At 45.5% G+C, this 14,966-nt stretch overlaps 5 protein-coding genes across 5 annotated transcripts in view; 1 reads left to right on the top strand and 4 right to left on the bottom strand.

The window, feature by feature from the left end:
* Positions 1–1,256, top strand: part of PCYB_073030 (pre-mRNA splicing factor protein) — a 3,130-nt gene extending 1,874 nt beyond the window's left edge. The window contains exons 7-10 of the mRNA XM_004221700.1: positions 40–120; positions 290–389; positions 561–616; positions 865–1,256. Coding sequence (XP_004221748.1) covers positions 40–120; positions 290–389; positions 561–616; positions 865–940 — 313 coding nt within the window. The 3' untranslated portion in view covers positions 941–1,256. The remainder of the gene's footprint in view (positions 1–39; positions 121–289; positions 390–560; positions 617–864) is intronic.
* Positions 1,257–1,508: 252 nt separating this feature from the next.
* On the bottom strand, positions 1,509–3,343 carry PCYB_073020 (glutamine synthetase; the record flags this gene model as incomplete). Its single annotated transcript, XM_004221699.1, has 2 exons — positions 1,509–1,607; positions 1,806–3,343. Coding segments are annotated over 2 exons (1,635 nt in total), but the record flags the coding sequence as incomplete, so codon positions are not given.
* Positions 3,344–5,441: 2,098 nt separating this feature from the next.
* Positions 5,442–6,692, bottom strand: PCYB_073010 (phosphoglycerate kinase; the record flags this gene model as incomplete). The annotated part of the gene is made up of 1 exon (XM_004221698.1): positions 5,442–6,692. One exon carries the CDS (start codon positions 6,690–6,692, stop codon positions 5,442–5,444), a length of 1,251 nt encoding a protein of 416 aa, XP_004221746.1.
* Positions 6,693–8,118: 1,426 nt separating this feature from the next.
* On the bottom strand, positions 8,119–11,435 carry PCYB_073000 (para-aminobenzoic acid synthetase; the record flags this gene model as incomplete). Its single annotated transcript, XM_004221697.1, has 3 exons — positions 8,119–8,223; positions 8,359–8,470; positions 8,698–11,435. The coding sequence occupies 3 exons, from the start codon at positions 11,433–11,435 to the stop codon at positions 8,119–8,121; spliced, it is 2,955 nt and encodes a 984-aa protein (XP_004221745.1).
* Positions 11,436–11,827: 392 nt separating this feature from the next.
* On the bottom strand, positions 11,828–14,696 carry PCYB_072990 (hypothetical protein). The gene is made up of 10 exons (XM_004221696.1): positions 14,375–14,696; positions 14,143–14,272; positions 13,856–13,902; positions 13,619–13,707; positions 13,387–13,470; positions 12,899–13,028; positions 12,563–12,720; positions 12,353–12,424; positions 12,104–12,212; positions 11,828–11,874 (listed from the first exon to the last, which is right to left on the bottom strand). The coding sequence occupies exons 1-5, from the start codon at positions 14,613–14,615 to the stop codon at positions 13,387–13,389; spliced, it is 591 nt and encodes a 196-aa protein (XP_004221744.1). The 5' UTR covers positions 14,616–14,696; the 3' UTR covers positions 11,828–11,874; positions 12,104–12,212; positions 12,353–12,424; positions 12,563–12,720; positions 12,899–13,028.
* Positions 14,697–14,966: the final 270 nt, after the last annotated feature.

Here is a 14,966-nt window from a genome sequence, read left to right as displayed (position 1 = left end):
TAGTAGTTAATTCTTTTTTTTTTTTTTTTTTCTTTTCAGCCTGGAAGCAGACGTGCTGGACAAAATATACAACATCGTTTCTCGTTGCCAGGAGAGGAACTTCAAAGCGGCGCACGATGCGTAAGGGGGAGTGTTAAAGGAGGCCAAGCCAAGCGGCCACTTTCTCAGCGGCACGGTCTATTGTGTCTCCACAATGGGGCTAACCCTGCGTACATACATTCGTGTACAAATGAATACTTAAACATTAGAACATTCGAAAATTCGAACTTGTGTGCTATTTCCCCCGTAGGTATATGCTACTCGCCATAGGGAACGCCGCCTGGCCCATGGGGGTCACGATGGTTGGGATTCACGAACGTGCTGGACGATCCAAAATTTTCGCGTCGGAGGTAAGAAAGGGGCATGTAAATGGGAAAAGGCGCGTCTGCTTCTGCTCTCATTTGTGTGCACCTTCCGATAGGGGCGTTTTCTGCGTGGCGACAATTCCCCGCATGCGCAGCAACTTTTTTACAAGACGGCGAATTTGCATTGGCGTGCTTTCCCCACCCCCTCTTCCCCAGGTTGCACACATCCTTAATGATGAAACGACGAGGAAATATATTCAAATGATTAAAAGGTAAAAGGCAGCTGCGTCGTTTCGTTCTTTCACTCTTGCGCTGTCGCGTCTTTGCGCGTTATGGGTGTGGCCAAATGCAAATTCGCTTGCCTCTACTCGTACCGCCGCGTGTTGTATGTCGCATGACTTATGCTCGCCAACTCGCTCAGCACAAAATAAAAAATGATGTGAATTGTTACGTTTTGGTTCTTTCCGTATGTGTTATATTCCTCTTTTCGCTACTTCCCCCTCCCCTTTTTTTTTTTAAGGTTACTATCCTTTTGCCAACGGAAATATTGCAGCAACCCCTCGGAGGCAGTCAATTTGTCCACCATCCACATTTAATTTAAAGTTTTGTCTTTTTTTTTTTTTTTTTTTACCTGACTGTTCAGAATTTTTTTTCACCTTTTCCGTTCCCCTTTGTTTTGCCATTTTTTGAAGTGCCCATAGGGGTGCAGACAGAGTGGGAATTTCACTTTTTATAAATTGCGTCCTTTCACGTTTTATAAAATTGCGTCCATTCACGTTTTATAAAATTGCGTCCTTTCACGTTTACTTTTTACGCCGACTTTTGCGCCGACTTTTTTTTGTCTTAACTAACAATTCGCTCACCAGCAGCGGTAACATTTATCATGAAAAAAAGTTTCAAAATTGTGGAGAGAAAAAATGGAGAAGGCGGTGATGGCGGGGAAATAAATCACAGTCAAAGGTATACCGGAATGATTGGCATACGCATATACACAGAGACATATCATTCTTCGTTTTGAAAAAAAAAAAGCAGCCTCGTTAATCAGAAGCAGCAGGTTAAACGTCTCCATCATGTCCATCATACAACCATGAAGTCGAACTGGCGGGGCTCACTTTCCAGCCCGGCCAGTCGCTGCGCGTGTCCAGACGTACGTGCCACTTCCGCCTAGCAGTCGTAATATAAGTAGTAATCGTACGGAGTGACCTTCCTTCTGTAGGCTGCTATTTCGTCCCTCTTGAACTTTATATACTCCTCAATGACTTCCTGCGTTGGGGAAAAAAGGGGGCCAACAAATGGGGCAAACAAACGGGGCGAACAAACGGGGCAAACAAACGGGGTAAACAAAAAGGACAAACAAATGGGGCAAACAAACGGGGTAAACAAAAAGGGCAAACAAACGGGGTAAACAAACGGGCGAACAAACGGGTAGGCATCCGCGGAACCAGGCGTGCCGAGACGCACCTCCGTGAAGATTCCGTCCCGCGTCAAAAAGGCGTGGTCCTTCTCCAAGGCATCCAAACTGTCCTCCAAAGAAAAGCATATATTCTCGGGCTCCTTGCAAGTGAAGAAGTCAACAAATTCTGGACTCTTCTTCACATCATGAAGGGTGTCGTAGCCCTCTAGTGCATGTGTAAGAGTTTTGAAATTTTGTGTATTCTCAACGTAATTGGAAAAAATGCTGGAAATAAAAAAGGTGTTATCTTTACTCTCGAATGGTACCAGTGGTTGTTCCTTCGATTTGATACCATCATATCCTGCCAGGATGATGGCAGCAAGAACTAAGTGAGGAGAGTTGGCATAATCAGGCAATCGAAACTCAATTCGTTTTTCACTTGGGTTATTGTAATTAATCATGGATAACCTAATAACAGCATTTCTTGAGCCAAAGGAATAAAACAGCTTCTGACAAGTTTCAAATCCTGGGACTAACCTTTTATATGAATTCATGGTGGAATTACAAAAGGCTTGTAACGCTTTGGCATGTCTAATAATTCCATTCATAAAATAAAAGGCCTCTTTGGAAAGGAAAAAGGTGGAAGGGTCATCAGCAAAAAATATATTTTTGTTATCCTTCCAAAGGGATATGTTACAGTGTAGGCCGCTTCCATTATCACTTACTAGAGGTTTGGGCATGAAGGTAGCTGTTCGGTTGAAATTATGGACGGCATTTTTTATTACCTGTTTGGTGAGGAGTAAATTATCTGCATTTTTAACTGCGTCAAAATATTTCAAAGATATCTCGTGTTGGCTAGTCGAAACCTCATGGTGATACTTCTGCACGTGAATATTCAGACTGTTTAAGATTCTGCAAATTCGTAGCTTGATCATGTTGGAAGTATCATATGGGTCTGTGGCAAAATAGCCACATTTTTTTTTCACCTTCTTACTGTCATCATTTGTTGACATGTTGCCAGTGCCAGTGGGGTAGGTGGAGCAAGCCAGACTAGCAGTAGTACCATGTTCTCCATTACTTGCGGAAGAATGTCCATTGCCACCATTTTTACAAGAAAAGGCCTCCCTGTCGAAGACCTTCAAATAACTGTCATAATCATCGAGGCCAAAATTCACCTTGTCGAAAATGAAAAACTCAATTTCGTTCCCTATGAATATTGTGTCCACTATATTTTCCTTCTTGATAAAACTGCACGTTTTCTTCAAAATGGTTCGAGGGCATTTGTAGTAGTCAAACCCGTTATACCTTTTAATGTCGCATAATACATTTAGCATGTTCCTTCCGTCACATTTTTCAATAAAGCACGTGGATACATCCACTTTTATGTAGAAATCGCTGACCTCTGCATCTGCGCATAGCTTAATGGAGGACCCGTCAAAGGGGAAGCCATTCTCCAACTTGGCCAGAGAAATTTCCGGCACATAGAAGAAGCACTTGAAGAAACTCCCTAGCAGGTTACTAATGATGCACGCCACGATCTCCACGTCATTCTTCTCGTCCTGTATGAAGTCGAACAGCTCGGCTGCGCTGGAGAACTGCAGGGGTTCTTCGCGTGTGTGTGGGGGGAAGGAGCATCAGACAAAAGGGTACACGTGCGGGTAATCATACGCTCCTAAGTATAGGCAGCTTCAAAGCGATAATATGGTACTTTCGATAGAAGCTATCAAATTTTTTTTTTTTTTTTCCTTACTCATTTTAGAATAGCTAGTCATCCTCAATGTGGGGGGTTTAACCTTGTGCAGGTTCTCTTATAATCTCTGCCTTTTCTAGAAATGAGGTGCCACCCCCACCTGGTGTGAACCCTCGTGGTGAGTGTTTGTTCTGGGGCGGTTCTCTTACCTCTGATTGAGGAAGGACCCCCCGGTAGGTGCTTTGGCCTTGTGTGTGTATTTCACCAAACTGGGGGCTCCCACCAAAGGGGGTAAGCAGCACCCGGAGCGCATAAAATTGGCAAAATGTGGCAAAAGAGTGGAAAAAGTGTGGCAAATGTGTGGCAAATGTGTGGCAAAAGTGTGACAAAAGTGTGGCAAAAAACTGCCAAAAAATTGACAAAAAGTTGACAAAAAATTGACAAAAGGTTGACAAATCATGCACAGATCATACATAAAAACCCTGGACAAAATATCGCAAAATTGTTACCAACTTTTGGCCAAATGGGAGACAAAAAAAAATATTCCCGTATGCTCGAAAAAAATATCCTCTGAAGCGCTTATGCCCCAATGGGAGAAAACAGTGCCTCAAAACAAAACGCCCGGCCGAAATTTTGCATGTGAAGGAAAAGCCCCTGCCGTTCAAGGGGGTGATGTGCGGCAGTGCAGAGTGACCAACCAGGTGAGGCAAACTGGAGTAAACCCACTCCGGCAAATATCCACTCGCTTCGGGTACATGTTCACGTTCGCTCCGGTGCCCACATATTGACACACGCTTCAATCGGAGGGGGGGGAAGGAAAAACCTATCAAATTGTGAATTGCCCCCTTTTTAGGGGTAAGCCGAAGGTGGGATGGCATCACCCCAAAATGTAGCTCCTGAGATCATACTCTCCGCGAAAGGATGAATCTTTAAGCGGACCCATTTTGTAGTGTAAAAGGGGTTCATCGTTCATCATATAAGGGTGCACCACTCGGGGGAACGAAAACGAAATGGTTAAGCGGAGTCACACCCCAAAGGAAGTGATACAACGCTTTAAAGGTAAATCGCAACCGTGTTCCCTTGTTTGGTGTGGAAATTCTACTAACCCCTTAGCAAAAAAAAAAAAAAAATATTTCACCTTTTTCCTTCAGAACGCGCGAGCAGCAAGGAGCGCAGGGTGTGTGTGTGTGTGGAAAAACAGTACCATATATAAGTGCAACCCTTTTTGCACGAACGAGTGCATGTGCACCTCCGACGTGCTGTGGATTACCAAGGGGGAGTGTTAGCCTGGTAAGGCAAGTTTTTCCCCCTCGTTCTTCTGCGCATCCATTTCAGTGAGATCATTTTTCTCACCGGAATGGGAGTGGGCTCCACCGTGGCTGCACCTTTCCTTGTTAGATAGCCATAAACGTTTGGTACCCCCTTGCGGAATGAATGCACGACTACCCATCTCGTGCGTTGGTACTGCGTCGCAATTTTGTAGGTGAAACACGATATGAGTTGGTGCGTTCGATTGGTTCAGGACGGGTGGAAAAAAAAAGATGGTTAGGCGGCCGCGTCTCGGCGGCGAATCACTCAGTGGGGTGCGGTACGATGGGGTGTAGTACAATGGGGAGCGGTACAATGGGGAGCGGCACAATGGGGAGCGGTACAATGGGGTGTAGCACAATGGGGAACAGCTCAGGGACCGCCCCCGCGATGGTGCTTACGTACTTATGCGTGGGAATGTAACACACGTGATCACTCTATGCAGACGCAGCTGCGCGTGGGGCGGGCGGGGCAAGCGCTTGCGCGGAAACGCCCCCCGTGGGAAGAGACACCACTGCGAGAGACCCCGTGGGAAGAGGTACCACTGCGAATGACCTCGTTGCGAGAGACCCCGTTGCGAAAAAGGTAATCTTACTACTCCTAAAGAGTAGCGGGTACACACAACAGGGTCGTCATCCTCCCACGGGTCTCCCCACCCGCGCATGCCTACGCGCAAACGGTACAGCTGCTTTCCTCTGCTGGGCCGTTACTTGTTCGAGAGGGCCAACACACCTGGGAGCTCCTTCCCTTCTAGTAACTCAAGGGAAGCCCCTCCACCAGTGGACACATGGCTAATTTCGTTCTTCTTCTGTTGTTGTTCCACTAGCGAAGCAGTATCTCCCCCACCGACGATGGTTATGGCTCCATTCTTCGTAGCTTCAATGACTAACTTGAGGCATTCAATACTACCCTTAGCAAAATTCGGCATCTCAAATACACCCTGGGGTCCATTCCAAATAATTGTTTTAGAACCTAAAATGACGTTCTTGTAATTTTCTATACTCTTAGGTCCAGCATCAAGTCCCATCCAATGATCCTCAATACCTTCCACATCTGTCACAATTTTTGTGTTAGCATTATTATCAAATTTGTCAGCTACTTTAAAATCAACAGGGAGGTAAATCTCTACATTCTTCGCCTTCGCTTTCTCCATAATTTCATTCACAATTTTGCTACCAGCTTCATCAAAAAGGGAATCTCCAATTTTCATATTATTCAAAACATATTTGAAAGTATAAGCCATTCCTCCTCCTATGATCATTTTATCTACCTTATCTAACAGATTCTTTATTAATTGAATTTTATCTGATACTTTGGCTCCACCCAAAATGGCTAGCAGTGGTCTCTGAGGATTTTCCAAAGCTTTACTAAAATATTCCAATTCTTTTTTCATCAAAAATCCAGATGCTTTTACATTTAGTTTAATTCCAACCATACTACTGTGTGCTCGGTGAGCTGTTCCAAAAGCATCATTAATAAATATATCTCCCAATTTGGTTAAGTCATTTTGGAATTTTTCTATATCTTCTTTATTAGCCTTTATTTTATTTCCATCTGCATCTACTCCTTTTCCTTCTTCTTCTACATGAAATCGCAAATTTTCAAGAAGAATGACTGAATTATCTTTCGCTTGGTTTATCTGTTGTTCTACTTCTTCTCCTACACAGTCACTCAGAAAAAGTACTTCTTCTCCGAGTAAAGTCTTTAGCGTTTCTGCGACTGGCTTTAAGGTATATTTTAGATTCTTTGATCCGTCCGGTCTTCCACAATGAGAAATGAGGATAATTTTAGATGCTCCTTCCTTCTTCAAATGGTGAATCGTGGGAAGCGTTGCTGTGATTCTATTCGTATCCTTTATTACTCCATTTTCAATTGGCACGTTGAAATCTACTCGCACTAGGACCTTCTTCCCTTTGATGTCCTTCACGTCGGTGATGCTTAGCTTGTTTCCCAACATGGTTGCGTCTGCGGGGGGGAGGAAGCGGCGCAAAGTACGAGATACAGTTCGCTCTACTGATGACATACCGCTCATCTCACCTGGGGGGGAATCCCCTTCGCGAGCATTATCCCCCCAGCAAAGCGAACTGTGCTTACCTTGCGTGGATGTGGTGACTCCTCTGGTGATTTACTGCTATATTTCAATATGCCGCAAAAACGGTGCGTACGAAATATTTGGGAGAAAAAAAAGAAAGTATTAATCAGTGGCACTACTCCTTCTATATACCTTTGGCGTTATCCAAAAATGGCCGTCGAGAAAAAGTCACTTTTGTGTTGTTTGCCAAAATAAAAAAAAAAAAATTTGTACCTTTTTGAGATTAATTTTGCAGAATGGGATAAATATTTCTCCTTTTTATAAAATTGAAAATGAAAAATTGACGCTCCTTTTGTGCGTTGGGATGAAGTCGACGTTTGCACATGTAGAGAGGGGGCATCTCGTTTTTTCTCGCTGCCACGGATGGGAGCGCATGGCATACACAAAAAAGAAAAGAAAGAAACCACCCCTCCACAAACCCCGCGGAGTTACCTCTATATGCGTACTCCCTTTCTTCGCGCAAATGCAAAAATAAGTGCGCAGCGTTGACGAGCCAGCCACATCGCCGTGCCGATACGCATTATGCAGCATGTGGCATGCATTTTATATGTAGCGTGTACCCCCCTCCGCTAAATGAATGTGCCAAAGGAGAGAACATCATATAAATGCCGCTTCCATTTTGTTGCCCCTTCCATTCATAAGTGGAGTGCACAAAGCATAGCGGTTCAAAGGGGCCCACCATCATGGGTATAAGAATGGTGGGTACATTTCTTAAAAAAAGAAAAAAAAAAAACGGTGATCGTTTGGATGTGCCTGAGGTAGGGAGAGGGTGAACAGCGGGGAGCTAAGAATGCCTACATAAGAGTACACGTTAGTGCATTTTACTACACGGCATAACTACACGTGCTGCTTACATTCGCCCCGTGCCAAGTGGCAAAAAAAAAACACAGGCGCCCCTTCGCAGGTAGAGGCTATACATATAAAGGGGTCAAAAAAAAAAAGGAAACTCTCTCATTCTTTTTTTTTTTTTTTCCTTCTTGCGGTAAGTGAAAAAATGGAGTAATAAAAAAAAAAGGGGGGGGAAAAAAAAGAAAATAACCCCTGATGTGACTAAAGTTTGTGTTCCACATGGACGTTGTGTTGTTTCATCAGGTAGGAGCTGGGAAGACAAAAGAGGTGGTGGGTGATAAATGGGACATCATATTTGGACAAAACTGGTGAAGAAATGTACGCCTCTCCTCTTCGTCTACTTGCTCACAATATTTCCTCACGGAATCGTGTACGCAAAGGCCGAATGGGCGCCCATGGAAGGGGCGCACATGATGTGCCTTTATCCTACACACTGGAGGACTTACCAAATTGGCCTCGCCACGCTCATAAACTTAAGGAGCATTTCGTTGTACTCCTCCGTCTCATCACTCTTGATAGTGACGGCGCCACCGGCCCCGATGGAGATCTGTCAAGGCGGGGGGAGAAAAAAAAAATATATAACAAAAAATAATAAAATAAAAAAAAAAGGGTCGAGTGAATGCAAATTGGTCGCAGTTAATGGTGTGCAGTTTTGGCCACTTGCTCACGCCTGCCGCCTTACCGTGTTGTTTTGCACCACGGCCGTTCGAATGACGATGTTAAGGACAAAATTGCCCTGCACGGAGATGAACCCAATGGATCCGGAGTAAACCCCCCGGGGGGCCTTTTCGATGCTGCACGGGGGTGGGGAGAGAGTGTGTCAAGGGAGTGTGTCAAGGGAGTGTGTCGAGGGAGTGTGTCGAGGGAGTGTTGTGATGTGCCTGGAATGGGGTGACAATGTGGAGGCGCAAATTTGCAATGTACGGTGCGGTGCTCACTTCATGGTAGCGTTTGCACCGTTGCGCCGCTGAGCCGCTATGCCGCTGTGCCGTTGCGCCGGCGCTGCAGTGTTCCGCCCCACCTTTGCAGAAGCGACATAGATATGGGCTTGGGCGCACCCGTCATGGAACCGCCTGGAAAAATATTGACAATGGCATCTGCAAAGGATTTCCCAGGGGAAAGCCTTCCACGTATTTGGGAAACCATTTGGTGGAGATAAGCATAGCTCTCAATCTGAAATAAGTGGCTAACACGAACGGTATCAGTTTGGCAAATCCTGTGAAAATCGTTTGTAGTGAGATCTACAATCATAAGATTTTCTGCTCTGTCTTTTTTACTATTGAGCAGTTGCCTTTTCATTTTTGCATCCTCTTCATCCGACTTTCCTCTCCTTATGGTCCCTTTGATTGGCTTACTAAAGAGGACATCGTCTTTATCCTTTCGAAGGAATTCCTCCGGACTAAGACACATGACTGTAAATTGTAATTCTTCATCGATCACGGGGTTGGTACTTACTTGGAGGGGTACTGACTCAGTGTGGATTTTTCTCCAGTAGTGAATGTAACAACTGTAGGCAACTTTATTGACATGCCTTACATGCAAGTACATGTTTAGAAAATCTACAGAGGGTGCATTACGATCCGACACGAAATAATACCCTAGAAATTGGGTCGTTAAGCAAAGTTCATATGAATGCCCCTTTTCAATGTACTCTTTGCACCGTTTTACATTTTCCATATATTCATCTTTACCTACCAGTGGGCTAAATACAATTTTGTTTTCATTTGCTTCGTTCGTGTTCGGTAACTCCTCATGGTGTGGGGGACACTCCGGGGGGGTGCTTACAGGGGGAACCATACCACGTTGGCAGCACTCCACACGTTGGCAGCACTCCACACGATCACAGCATTCCACACGATCACAGCATTCCACACGATCGCAGCATTCCCGTTTTGTCTTAACAATTGCGGCAATTTTGCGGATGGCTTTGCGATTCCATTTGGCATTGTACCGTAGGAGGTCGTGCACTTCTTGGCTGCTGCAGACGGGGGGGGAGTGCCCCAGGGGAGACTTAAAATAGGGCTCCTCCGGTTCGAGCGAAATTAAGTAAATATTATTACTGACCAAATCGAGAGAGATAAAATTCTGAGGGAAAATAAAAACAGAAATGGGGATGGCATTCTTCGAGTGCCTGTCCTCCGCATGATTCTTCCACTTTTTTTCATACAAATTTTTCATGGTCTCGTAATTATATTCGTATGTGAAGAAGCCAAAGTAGCCCAAGAGGCAGGAGTCCTTATGCTTCACGAATTGGTCCTCTTCGATTGCCCCTTTCGGAAGGTAGCCTTCGTAGGGATAACCATCAGGGGGGAGTTGTCCTTCCTCTCCGTCTCCTGCTTCTTCTCCTTCTTCTCCTTCCTCCCCCGTGGAGCGATTCGCCATGCTCTTCTCACCACGGCTCGTTCTGCACTCACTGAAGGTGCCATCCCACTTCCCCATTTTGACCTCCTCTAAGTGGATATTATAGTTACCCTTAAAGAGATTTATCCTGTCTCTCATGTGATGCACCAGGCAGTTGTTTGGGTCCTCACTGTAGTGCCTCACTCGATACGATTCGTCGCTTGGCCCTTTCCCCAACTGAATGATTGTTCCATTAATTTGGTTCCCTTCCCCATCCTCTGAGTAGTAATATTCTAACAGTTCGCTTAAATGCCCTTTCGCATTTCCCATGTAGGAAAATCTGCAGCTGGTATTGGGGTGACTGCTATGTGGGTGACTGCTATGTGGGTGGCTGCCATTTGGGTGACTGCCATTGGGGTGACTGCTATTTGGGTGGCTGCTATTTGGGTGACTGCCATGCGTGGGGCTTCTATCCACACTGTCACCTCCACCCTGTTGGATCCCCCCCTTGGAGTAGGAGCCCTCTAGAGGGGCATCCCAAAATTCCCCGTTGCTGTCCAGCCAAAAAGACACATCATTTGGGTCATAACAAATGGCTTTAAAAATGGCCTGCGAGAAATTACGTAAGTTGTGGACCCCTGAAAGTTTTACAAGTTTTATTTTCCACTGTTTCTGTCCCCGTCCATTTGGGGGAAGCTTCTTTGGAGATTCTCCTTGCAGGTGTTTACTCCACAGTTGGTGCTCTGCATAGTTGACAGTGGCTTGTCTTCCCCTACGTCCACCTCCTCGTTTTAGTGTAATCTTTTTAAAATTTTCAAAAAAGGTGTCACTAAAATCGCTTTCGATGGACTCCGGGTGATATTGGACAGTGTAGTATGGGAGGTCTTTATGTTGCGTGCCCATAACTATGAATTCATTTCCACAAAGAGAGTAGCAAGTAATCCTCAATGGATCACTCACCCTTTTGCTCACCTTTAGAGAGTTATAACATGTCGCTTTGAATCCGTCCTTTACATTTTCAAACAAATCGCTAGCTACATTTTGGTACTTGCATATATTAATTATATTCGTGTCCCCATGAAACATATTCTTTACTTTTTTTATTTTACACCCGTAGAGGTGGCAAATTAATTGGTGCCCAAAGCATATACCCAGGATTGGAATGTCGATCTTCCTCTCCAGTATCCCTGCGATTAGGTCGTTTTTGTTGCTTTTCCCCGTTTCAGGGTTTCCATACCCTGGGGAGATCACTACATTGTCCACTTGGTGATAATATTTGCTCAAAAAATCTTCAATGGTTAGCTCCCCCGGGTGCACGACTATCGGTTCCGTACCGTTCACCTTTCGCAGGTAGTGCACGATGTTGTAGGAGTAAGAGTCGAAGAAGTCAACGAAGAGGCTCACCACGCGCCGCTCCATGTGGTGTAACTTTCGGATGCAAAAGGAAGTAGGAGTGAAGCTACCCCTGTGTTAGACGCGGTCACCGGGGAAAACGCACGAATGGGCAAAAGCACAACTTAGCAAAGGGGGGCAAGTAGTGCTTCCACACATGCAGCCACAGACGCATGGTTTTCACGTTTCCACGTTTTCACTGAGAGGTAGCCCCTCACGCGCGGGTACCCTTTTGCGAACTTGGGAAGCAAAGCGGCACGTGCGCCTCCAGCTAGCTAAACAAAGTTAAGGCAAAGCGGAAAAAAAAAAAAAAAAAAAAAAAGGAAAAAGGAAAGGAAAAAAAAAAAAAGAACGACTACGCCTGTGCGTGATAAAACCCTACATGTGCATCCCCCTGCGTGGGCCATCTAAACATTCACATTTTCGTATTTACTCCTTTCACATAGGGACGCCTGGGGGCACCAATCTGTCAGCAGGGCGGGAAAGAGGATATACCTTTTACGGATAACCCATTTTAATATAGCTGACGTAACCGCGGAAAGGGAGTTACGGGGATAGGGGAGGAACTGAAGAGCCCGCTCTACACTCTCCCCAAGTACAACCCCGGCAATCACGTGCGTTTCGCTTCCATGTAGGACGTCGATTATTGTTTGCCCCTTTCGTGACTCCTCACATATTAGGCCCTCAAAATGCACCTTTAAAATTTTCATATAGGGACTCTATTTCCTCCAGGTTGTACAGCAGGGAGGGGGTTCCCTTCTTCAGCTTTTCGTACTCTGTGCTCCACTTTTTCCCGCGCAGCACCTGTCGACGTGGTGGGGGAAGCAGTTATAGAGAGAAGAGGTCAGCCAAGCGGTCAGTCAAGCGGTCAGCCAAGCGGTCAGCCAAGCGGTAAGCGAACTGATACACTGAGGTAACTCTTCAGACCGGCGAGGCGGTCGCACCGCGCCACCAATGAACATTACGATGTTCCTAAATTTGCAGTTCCCCTTGTTGGCCAACAATCCAAACGCGCCCTATGAAAGGTTAAGAGTGTGCGGGTGTAGAGGAGGGAGGGACGGCGTGCAAGGGTGCCATGAATGAGAGGGGGTAGTCCCTCATTCTCTCGCCACGAATTGGTAGACCCATATGACCGCGTCCTCGCTCAGACTCACCTGCTTAGGTGTACTATACTCCGACTCGTCTTCGCTTTTCCTCAGATAGTCAACGGACAGGTCGCCATACTTCCCCGCCTTAACCTTTATGTCCTTTATCACCTCTTGCGCAAATAGGACGTACCACTCGTCGCTTTTGATCTTTAATTCTTTGAATTCTAAGTCGGGAATAGGAAAAAGGGGGGAGGCGAAGTGCACACTTATGTTTTTCCCTTATGTATGTGCACTGAGAAAGCATGATAGGAAGGGACCCCCTTCTGGATAGATCAACAAGGAGTCACCTCCACATGTATGCATATATAACTGCACAGTTACACATGTGTAGTCTTTTCCTACCCTTGAGCACCAACAACTCGCCCTCCCTGACGCGAACGAGCTTTAAAACCTTGTTGTCTATTAGCAGCCCCCAGTAGTTGCGCTCCCCGACGATGCGAAAAATCAACCCGCACGACTGCGCGTCGTTCATTTGGACCTCCAGTTGGGCTATGGTTTTCTGTCACAGGCAAGCGAGTACGTCATCGTAAGTCAGCGTAAGCGTACGTCGGCGTATGTATGGGTGTCCATGTATGGGGGTCCATGTATGGATGTCCATGCGTGGGTTCCCCTGCGTGGGCGTAATCAAGCGTAAGCCTGCCGGGCGGACATGCCAAACGAACGCGAGACGCTCCGTGCAAGTGCACTCTCTCCTGCCCACCTTGCAGAAGAAGTCCCTTTTGATTAGGGACGTCCGCGTGCTCATCCTGTAGTCATAAGCACAATTGTGAAGAGAAAAAAAAAAAAATGCACTAGTGGACTTATTAACGGAGATTGCACCCCCCCTATAGTCACTTATATTCGACCACGTTGGTGTGTGCGCAGTTGGGGAGGAGTAACCTGTTGTCTAGCCATCCAAATGGAAAGGGATGATTCTAAAGGGGAGATGAAGTTTGTTTTATTAGTAGGCGCAGAAAAGGGAGAAGACCTCCTCTCATCCATCTGCCCACATATGCACACACAAATCATACACAAAGCATACACATAATATAGACGTGTCTCGTACGGGATTATATTCATTACCGATTCTCTACAGCTGTCCTTCCCCTTGTACTCTATCACTGCCTTCTCATTGTCGATCTGCCAGTTATCCGTTTGGAGCCATTGGTTATCTGGGAAAAAAAAAAAAAGGGGGAGACACCACAAGAGGAGAAGGGGGTTTATATATGAGATTGTTGCATCTTTTTACAAACTGCAGGTATACAGGTGGGTCCTACTATGACACACATATCATGCACATTGTTTTGTGGAGTCCTTTACTCAGATCGACTGGGTCGTAAGTCGGCTTTAAGAAATATTCGCGACATCTTGGGGGGAGAGTCAAAGTGTATTAGGAAATGACATAGGGGTGTTAATTTTTGGCATTTTTTTTTGGGGGGGGAGGCTTTACTTTTGCTATGTTATTTTAGCTTCCGCTAAGGTAGACACTTCTCAACTGTTGCGCGTTTCTCGGCTGCTCCTCTTTTTGTACACCTACCCTCCTAGGTTGAACAAAAAAAAAAATAAATAAAAGCATGAACATGCAGGGATGACGATTCAGTTGTTACTCAAGCGGGTGAGAAGAAGAATCGGCAATTTTTTCTTTTGGCACGTGTCGAAGTGGCTGTTTCTTCTTTTCCTTTTTTACGGTAATCCAAATGCTTTTTAAAATATTTGGGCGTTTCGGATGGGTATATTCTGCGGGGGAAGAAAAGTCAGGGGAACACGAAAGGGAAGAAAACATAATGTAATCTCCGACCGGATTGTGAAGTATCAAACGCTGTCTACAAGTGGGTCTACTTCTACTTTTTTTTGTCTCTGCCTCATCATTATCAGAGGCGCTTTTTTTTGGTTCCTCCTTAAAAAGGTAATACGTTTTTCCTACGTACACGTTGGTCAACCAAGTCAGGACGTTAATTTTACTTTGGACGAATCTGCTATGCGCATGTTCGTACCCTCCTCCATTGGGCACTTTACATTTTGCAACATAGGACAAACAGAACAATGCAAAATGGAGAAGAAGGCCCCGTCTCACCATCATCTCTGCGTTTTTGTATTTTTTTGGCACCTTTGGGGGCACGGCAAAAGATGTAGTAGCGACTTTGGAGACAAATTGGCAAAACTGAGGAGGAAGGAAAGAAGAAAAAATGGGAACCAAAGCCGAGGAGGAAAGAAAGAAGACAAAATGGGAACCCAAACTGAGGAGACAAACGGAGGAAAGCCAGATCGGTAAATGTAGCGCTTCTTGAGTGAGCGGTAAATTGCGTTTCCGCAACTTTGGGGTCAGGTCAATGTAAATAATTATCCACCTAAGAGGTGCTCCGCTGTGAGGCGATAGTCTGCCTCGCCTTCGATGAAGCGCAAAAAAAAAAAAAAGGAAAGAGAAAGAAAA

This window comes from Plasmodium cynomolgi, chromosome 7, assembly GCF_000321355.1.
Source record: "Plasmodium cynomolgi strain B DNA, chromosome 7, whole genome shotgun sequence".
Taxonomy (NCBI): Eukaryota; Apicomplexa; class Aconoidasida; order Haemosporida; family Plasmodiidae; genus Plasmodium; species Plasmodium cynomolgi.
Note: the sequence above shows the minus strand (reverse complement) of the source record. Positions and strands in the feature narration are given on the sequence as shown.

Excerpts from the sequence above, each read along its gene's own strand:
- PCYB_072990 (XM_004221696.1), bottom strand. The coding sequence starts at position 14,615 with ATGATGGTGAGACGGGGCCTTCTTCTCCATTTTGCATTGTTCTGTTTG. Across the intron at positions 13,903-14,142 it reads TCTTCTTCTCACCCGCTTGA|ATGTCGCGAATATTTCTTAA; the intron begins GTAACAACTGAA and ends TCTCCCCCCAAG. Across the intron at positions 13,708-13,855 it reads TTACGACCCAGTCGATCTGA|ATAACCAATGGCTCCAAACG; the intron begins GTAAAGGACTCC and ends TTTTTTTCCCAG.